The sequence below is a fragment of the Cajanus cajan genome, chromosome 8 (genome assembly GCF_000230855.2).
Source record: "Cajanus cajan strain Asha chromosome 8, NIPB_CcT2T_4, whole genome shotgun sequence".
Taxonomy (NCBI): domain Eukaryota; kingdom Viridiplantae; phylum Streptophyta; class Magnoliopsida; order Fabales; family Fabaceae; genus Cajanus; species Cajanus cajan.
The window spans coordinates 13573438-13582645 of record NC_138524.1 but is presented as its reverse complement, the minus strand read 5'-3'; the positions used below and the strand labels follow the sequence as shown (position 1 = coordinate 13582645).

General features: G+C 32.3%; 1 protein-coding gene across 1 annotated transcript; it reads right to left on the bottom strand.

Annotated features, from left to right (window-relative positions):
* Positions 1-2143: 2143 nt before the first annotated feature.
* On the bottom strand, positions 2144-9208 carry SWI2 (switch 2). Its single transcript, XM_020382019.3, has 8 exons — positions 8698-9208; positions 7993-8099; positions 5710-6625; positions 4139-4386; positions 3735-3861; positions 3383-3658; positions 3047-3284; positions 2144-2601 (listed from the first exon to the last, which is right to left on the bottom strand). The coding sequence occupies exons 1-8, from the start codon at positions 9091-9093 to the stop codon at positions 2300-2302; spliced, it is 2610 nt and encodes an 869-aa protein (XP_020237608.1). The 5' UTR covers positions 9094-9208; the 3' UTR covers positions 2144-2299.

Here is a 9208-nt window from a genome sequence, read left to right as displayed (position 1 = left end):
TTATTTCCAAAACAAGCATTTTAAAAAATAAGAAAAAAATAGTAAAGAGGCTTTTTCATCCTTTTTCTTCAAGTGCTTTGTTTAAGTGCTTAGGGGACAAACTTTTAGGAAACAGAAATGTGCTCAGGTTATAAACACTTCAAAATGTACTTGAGGGATAAACAAATGTTAGCAAACAGATAACTGTTTTTTGAATTAACGTCCTTTCCTGGTAGAAGAAAGAAATGGAAGAAATGAAAATAGAATTTAACATTCTTTAAACAAAGACTGTGTAATGTTTCAAGCGGCTTTGCTATGTTTTATAGAATTGTAATTGAAAGTCTATTTGTAATGTATAATTTTTGAAGCGTGAACTGTATAGATAACATTTTGAAACATAAGTTGGTATCAACATTGTCGCATTACTGTTTTTACTTGGTGTGTGATTGAAAGATGAAATCCTCAAATTTCAGCTTTTTTGTTTTAATGGAAAAAAACTTATTTATAGAATAAGTTCCTTGTGTGGAAAACTAGTTAATATTTATAATAACTTTTTTCCTTGAAAAGTAAGTTATTTTTATGAAGAGTTAATCACTTATACACTGTCAGTGTAAAAAAATCAATTATAATTGATTTTTTTACACTGACAGTGTATAGGTGATTAATTCTTTTATGAATATGGAGATTTGAAACTTATTATTTTTCAATAGGTATTTTTTTTCTTCTAAAGCTTCTTTATTACATAATATTATTCTTTTTTGTATTCAAACAAAATTAAGTATCTCAAAAACGTTTTTCAACAAGCTTTTTTAAACAAAAATTTGTTTTGATTATAATTGATCATAACAATAAATAATTATGTATATAATTGATTATTGAAATAACTTATTTTTTATATATTTTTTAAATACACCTAAATTTATTCGTTCCTATCTTAGTTTTTCATCTCTCAAAATCTATGCATTTTTTAGGTGTTTATCACTATTATTTATCAACGGATAATATTTTACAAGAATTAAAATTAAAATCTATTCATTTTACAAAGATGAAAAATAATGTTTATAAATTTTTAAAAATATAAAGTAAATAAAAAATTATAGAAAACTCATTTTATAAGTAAAACAAACATATTCAAGTTATAATTAAAGAGTCAAAGTATGTTTGATTGGACTTGACTTGATGTAAAACTCAACCATGGAAATGGTCGGGTATATTTGTGTGTATTTTTTTTTGTTTTTTTTTTTTAATCTAGCTCGACTTAAATCGTGTTGTATTAAGATAAATATGTTAATTTATTAAAATATTATAAAATTTTGAATTAATCTGAATTATGTTATTTTTCAAATGATTATATTGTCAAGTATGTTTATTCTAAATTTAATTCTAATTAAATGATTTGTAACTGTCAATATATGTCGAAGTTAAAAATATGTGTTGTTCCAAGTTATACTAAGATTAAGCTTTAGTTAATAGATTTCGTCGATCAATTTTCCTAATTTACAGCTTAGTTATTTTATTTTATTTTTTGTAATTCATTATAAAAAATTAGAAAATATTGAATTTATGCTAACACAAGAAAATTGTCAATAAAATTATGAAATGACATTCTTTTGACCCGTTTTTCTTTTTATCCTTGTCACTTAGGAAAGGCACGAAAAATACTAATATGAAACATGATTAATATGTTTCCCAAACACTAATACTATACGATTAATAATTGTATCAACCAAATATATAATTAGTACTTTATTAATACTTATTTTAGGTCGAACTGGATGATCAGAAACTTATTAATTGTGACCCAACCAATTATAATTGGCTTAACAAGAAATGTCCAATCCAATCCTCTAAAATGTAGTTGGGAAGAGTTGATTGGATTCCCAGGTTAATTTTTTTTTATTATAATTTTCTGTATAACAAAAAATAGTAAGGGGAAATAAAAGGCATATATATGATGGTTAATTTGATAAAGATATAGAGAAAAATAGTACTATAAAAAAGTATTATAAAAAATATCATGGAAAACTATTGTATAAATGATCTAACTCATTCAAATCATATACCTTGAATTATTATTTCAAGACCATTTTTATTAAATAATTATTTCATCATGCCGTAAGGCTCGAAATAACAGCAAGATTATCATATGTAAACGTTACAATGCTTGGAACACAAATTTAACATATTCAATTTGTGAAAAAGAAATATCTGACTATACATCCGTATGTACAAAAATTTACACAACAAATAAATGTTATGGTTCTGTAAGTAATAATACATGGAAGACCTTTTGCCATCCCTAATAACCACCCTTCAACCATTAGGTATCTTTTTTTTTCTTCTTGTAGTCAAGAAGCACTTTTTCTCTCTCAAGTGGTGTCGCTGATAGTAACCATTTGCTAAAAGCAAGCTCTCCCATGCCCATAGACTGAGCAAGGAGCCTATATTGGCCTCTCTTCCTTTCATCAATCAAAGGAACTTTGTGTCTTTTTTTTCTTTGGTGGTCCAAAGAGATGCTTGGCTTGACTAGAGTATCATTTGAAGGGATGCTGGTATCTATTTTCCCTTGAATCCCAGGTCCGAAGTTGACAATGTCTTCATTGCGATGAGCATAGACAATGCCTAAACATACAAAACATCAGTTGACTAAATGGAAATTCATTATGCCATTTCCCAAAAGTAAAAGCAGAGATAGATTCAGAAGCTTTGCTCCCTCATTTCAAGTGCCACCATAAGCAAAGATTCAATGGGTTGAAGCTGTTCAATCCAATTTCTATTATTTTTTTGTGATGACAGTGTGAATGGAAATATGAAGTTCCATAAAATGCTAAGAAAACACTTTGTTTTACTTATTACTTATATGTTTATGTATATGAAGACATGTCCATTATCAGCCAACATAAATCACTGCTAGTAAATGTCTGCCCCTATGATATATTAGAAGGCCAAGAGAAATAAACTTATCAGTTCACTAACTTCCTAACTGTTTTCTCTCATTGACAGTATCTTTATGATAAAAGAAAACAAGAAATTTCAGTGGATGAGGTTTAGGAGATATGAAACATACCAAGGTCTTCAAGATCTGGTTTACTTGATTCAGCCCTTGTAGATTTATCACATAATCTGGTTTCTGACTCTGATACCGATGAACCTGTTTCTTCTGACAGATTTACTTTTTCCGGTTGTTCTGTTTCATGCCATTGTTCTTTATGCAATTCAATGATCTCACTGGTAAATAGCTTATCAGATAAATCTCGAAATAAATTGGAAATCCCGAAAAGCTCTCCTTGAAACTCCTTGCAGTCCTGCAAGGAAGTAGCTATTATTTAGAATTATTTGATAAAAAATAATATTAAAGAACAAATGAAGAAATGCAATACCAAAAAGACACAGAATTTGATACCTGGACACCTTCAAAATATCGTTTTTCCATCTTTCCAGAGACAGCAATGTTTGAGAGCTGCTGCTTGTACACCTGACGTGTGTAAACAAGTTCTTCAAGAGAACCAGCTGCAAGAAGACGGAACACCACGACATGCCGTTTCTGTCCATAACGAAAGGACCTGTCCTGAGCCTGTAAGTCTTGTGCAGGGTTCCAGTTGGGATCAAATATTACAACACGGTTTGCACTGACAAGGTTCAATCCAAGCCCACCAGCACGAGTTGATATCACGAACACCTAAAATAATAAACAAGCACACTTTAGAAAATAAAATTGGAAAAATGCTTAACCAACTATGAGGTTTCTGATATACTTGTTTGCTTGGACTTGAGTTGAAATCATCAACCAGAGATTGACGTAAATTAGTCGGAGTGGACCCATCAAGTCTTGAGAAGCAGTAGCCTTTTCGTATTAGAAATTTCTCTAGTATGTCCAGCATCCTGGAAAGAGTAGCTCAAAGTTAAACAGCAGAAGAAAAATATGTTTCAGAAAAAAAACAAGGCACATGAAGAGAGCATTTACTAATATGCCAACAAAATTTCAGTGCTAGGGTCATCTTAAGACTGGTACCACCATTATGGCATAAAGGAAATAAATAAGAGGAAGTTGTCTACAGTACAAGCTAGACTTATGCGTTTGAGTTTGAAAGCAGGAATCTAACTAAAGGCAACAAGAAAAATCATCAAACATGATCTGAAGGGTATATTACTTATTCACCTTACGGAATAGCTAAACAAAAGAACTTTGTCACCCTGTGAAAACCATGAGAATAATAGTTTTTCAAGTGCTCGCATTTTGCCACAATGTTTCACATCACTGAGACCCATGAAACTTTCATTTTGTGTGTTTCCACCCACTAAATCAATATCAGGGCCAAACACAGCAGCTGCAAACTCCGCATCTTTACTTTGTTTGTCGGGGTCGTCTTTGGGGTTTGGCTTAATCAGCTCAAGGTGATTGCTTATCTAGCAAAAAGATACATAAATAAGTAACATCATAATAATGTAGAGAAGCATCATGAGCATGGTAATTGAAATTGAATTGATAAGTTTGTTCATGGAAGTAGACCATTAAACAAAGTATGAACTGAAAGGCAACGGTGCTCCAAACTTTTCAGTCAAAAATTAAGTGTGGATTATAATTGCTGCAAAACTAATACTGCTTGTACAACCGTACCTTAAGGATCTCACAACAAAAGCATTAATGAAATTGGCAATTAAAATGACATATCCTTGGTTCATCTTAGAATGTTAGTTTAGATCTAACTCAACTTCACAAAACTTACTTTTAAAGTGAAAGTTGTCCTCCCACTTATATACACTACTTTGATCTTATCACTAGTTAATATGAGATTTTTAATACAGATCCTTCTCACCAAGAATTAAATATCTTGAATGTGAAATTTGCAAAACTAAACATCTACAAATGGTCTGATAATGACCTGATAGACCCAATAACAACCATTAGGATAAACTTAGATTCCATATTAGAATGTGAGTTTGGGAATAACTCAATCTTACAAAATTGATTAGTTTAGTGTGAATTTCGCCCCACTTACATACACTACTACTTAGGCCTTATTACTAGTTGAGATGAGATCTCCAACAGTTCACTTACTAGTTCTCTTTCCCTATAATATTATCAGTAAGCATAAGCATTGGTTTTGAAACTTCTTTTATATAAAATCCTGAGCCTTTTGTATACATTAATTTTTCCACAGAAAACATACATCTCATTCAACATAATTCAATGTGAAAAATAGAGAATCCTGTACATAAACCAGATCTGGAATCGTGATCAATTAATTACCTGTATGCAAAAGGTAAAAAAAAAAAAAAAAAGGGAACTATTTTTAATATAATTATGCAATGTAACACAACGTCAATATAAGGCTAGCATTATGGTGGCATTGAAAAATGAGCAACATCCATCATCATGTAATTAAGAGCACTTGAATTTCATGTGCAAGATTTAAATTTTAAATTTATTGTCAAACAATATCCTTTTAAAATTGAACATTGATATCCTTGTCATCATCTACTTTTATCTTTATAGATAACAAACATATTTTCTCGCATTAAGCTGTTGCCCTCCCTTCTCTTCTCTATTACAATTGTTGAGTTGAATCATAAGAAATATTTTCCTACAATAATAAAGAAGAAACTCCTACAAATGTATAAACTTGCAACAGATGACCAGTGCTACGAAGAAAGTAGTTCTTAACAATAAATTTTGCAAGGAAGTATAATAAAAAATAGAGACAAGAAACTTCAAAGATCTCATTTAACCTGTTGGAGCTTGACAAGGCATGGAAGGACAAGGCAAAAGGGGCATGAATCACAACCATCAGGGTTATCTCTATGCAGGTAAGGCCAAATAACTCCATCTGGTACTATCCTCTTGCAACATTCAACTTGAGTAAGAGGGCTACCACAACTACAAGGCAGGTTCTTATTTATAAGGCATTGAATGTCAGGAAGCTGTAACATTCTCCTGTAAACACGTTTTTGCACATCACTCATTGCACAAAATACGATGTTATCTTCCTTCCCCATCATAAGATGCCCAATGGTCTCTTCCTTTGTCCTTCTCAACATATATTTATGAAGAACTGTCACAAGGTGTTGTTTTCTCTTATTAGCAATTTGGACAAACCTATCAGGAGCAGTTGATCTCTGGCCTTGCTTAAGTGGTTCATCATAGAACTCACGAAAGTGTTCCCGTGTTCCAAGGGATCCAGGAGCAACCCAGTCAAAGAGATTGAACAATTCCATGATCTTATTTTGCATTATAGTCCCGGTGAGACCATAACGTCTTAGGGTTTTAATTTCTAAACATGCTTTATAGAGTTTTGATTTCTCATTCTTAAGTCGATGAGCCTCATCAATAATCACAATTTTCCAGTTGACATCTGACAAGGAACTTCCATGAATCCTGTATGTGTCAAAACTGGTAATAAGTATCTCCACTCCATTTGCTCTCAATTTATCATGTATCAAATCCCGGTTTGCACCATGATAAATGGAAACACTGAAGTTAGACCACTTAGAGAATTCGCTCTCCCAGTTGTGGATAACAGAAGTTGGGCAAATTATTAATGCAGGCTCTCTTTTCACTTCCCAGTTTTCCTTTAGAGTAGAATGTCCTTCTTTACCAAAGATGGCAGCTAGAAATGCTATTGCTTGAATGGTCTTTCCGAGACCCCTGTTTCAAATTTCAATATCTCAAAAATGAACTTCAACTTGGCAATTAACTATTTACAGCTGAAATCATGAGGAAATGAACCAAATTTCACACAAAAACATGATTATAAAATATACCAACAGAAAATATAGACAAAAAACAGAAGGGAAATCCACAAATTTATAGGGCTCAAATAGGATCAGAAGACGCAACTTGTGGTTCTATAACTTTCAGAAAGAATAACTCAAGATATAAAGATGAAGAATACAGAAATTTCTCGGTATTAAAATGTCATTAGAATTTTAAAACAAGAAGTAGTTGAGCCAAAAATTAAATAAAATTAAAACATTAACCTATATACCTTTTTAGTTAAATTGAAACATTCAAGCTTTTTATCTTGAAAGTTGAAATACATATAACATTATTGTCATGTATTTTTTAGGGAGTGAAGAAATGAACTTATATACAGGCTGAGTTTGAATGAACATTTTCTTTTAAGATATTAAGTTCAGATATATGAGCATTGAATTCCATCAGAACATGTGTTGGATCAGTATAATAGTATTAGGAGCATTACATGCCCATAATAGTATGGTACAATGGATTTTTCTCAAACATAATTGTTTTTAACTTATTTCCCTAAAGTTTATTTTTGGCTAAATTACTAAGTAGGTCCCTGAACTATTTAGAAATTTAACCTTTATTTTTTCCTCAGTTAACCCCCATGTAGCTTGGTTTTAAATGCAAAAATTACATTTTCAGTTGAATGAAATCAAATGGAAGTTAATCAGCAAACACTTCAAACCAAACATTAAAAGGATTAAGAGATAAATATACAAACTTCAAGAAAAAAAATGTTTTTGAAATGCTAAGGATATTGGTGTGAAAATGTCTCGTGTTCAGTTTCTTTACCCAAAAATATAACATTTCACTTAAAATAAAAAATCAAGGGGGTTATGTTATAAAAATAAAACCATAGGGGGTTAAATAGAAACCACTACATGCCCTAATAGCATGTACCATGGTAAGTTTAGCATAACAGGGTTGTCAAGAGTTCCAAAAGCATATTTTTGTAAGCATGTAGCCCAAAATAGCAGGAAAAAAAGTCACCATAACTGTTTTATAAAATAAAACTCCATCCGTTAGAATTTTCAAAATTACGCAAAACTAAAAGTCATGTTGTGCTTGAGAATGAGATTGAGAATTCCAGAACAAGCTAATTTGTCAGACACACAAGTCATCATGTATCCATACAACATGTATAAAACTAATATAACTGAAGGGAGTATCCAAATAACAAAAAGAATATAAATTCAAGAAGACAGAAAGATGCTGCAAGCCAAGAGAGGCCAAACAGAGAAGGTAGGAGGATATAATTTGCAACTCACATGTCATCTCCAAGTATGCCTCCATGATTGTTTTTGTACAAACCATACAAAAACTTCACCCCCTCTCTTTGATGCTCAAGCAGTCTACAATTTATAGATGCAGGAACCTGAAACAGCCAACAACAGTTCACAACAACATTCAATCTTGTTTTAAATTTCAGCACTTTCAAGTTACAGCATCTATCCAAAATTCAAAAATCATTCAATTCACAAATGCTAAACATCTTTTTAGTATAGACTACAAGTATCCTCCACCAAAGGCACTCCAAGACCACTATTAACAATAAAACTCTCCCTCCGAGTATTTAACACAATTTTATACCAAAACTCAAATTCGAGACCTCTAATTAAGCTAAAACAATCTAGGGCATTATGCTAACCACAAACAATAATTTCTATAAAAACCAGAGCATTTAATAAATTTACAAACATTGTGCAATCCATCCAGTACCATAAACACCATATTCATCTTTAAATGGAATCCAATCATCCCGTGCACAACTGTTATAATTACAAACAGACTCCCTGCAGTCACACACCATAATTCGTCTCCGTTGAACGAAGATCAGACGGTACAAATTGGACGAATGTTTCAATTTGTATCTACCAAGATAAAACATGAGCCGTCTGATCTTCATCCAAAGGTGGAGGTCAAATTTGGTGACTGTGCTGAATCCTAATTACAGGGAATGAAGAATTAGCGACCTGAACCACAGGAAGTTGTCCTTGTGAAGACAGCAGCAGAGGCTCAAAGGGTCCGGTGTGATCAATTTGAAAGTGTGGCAATTTGGGTGAAGCGAATTGCTTTCTCTTAATCTCTTCTTCTTCTTCTTCTTCTTCTGGTTTTTGTAGGGTTTTGGAGTGTGTTTGGGTAAGTGGGTTGTGGGGTTGAAGAGGGGATTCGTAAAGACGGCGAAGCTGGTGGGAGAGAGAGGATTTAGGGGGTTTTCTAGGGATTGGGAAGAGGGAATCGCTGTCGCGAAGAATTGAATTGGGGTCTGTTAGTGTTTGGGAAATTGAAGAAGAAGAAGAAGAAGAAAAGGAAGAGGGATTTTGGGTTGAGCAACGTCGCAGAGATTCCTTCAGAGCTTGCAGTGACATGGCTTCATGCGCAAAGCGCAAAGTTTGAATTTTTATGGGGTTTTCGTTTTCTTTTGTTTTCTTTTCAATACTGCAATTGTTAACCGCCAAATTCGATTTTCTGGTATTGTTTCTC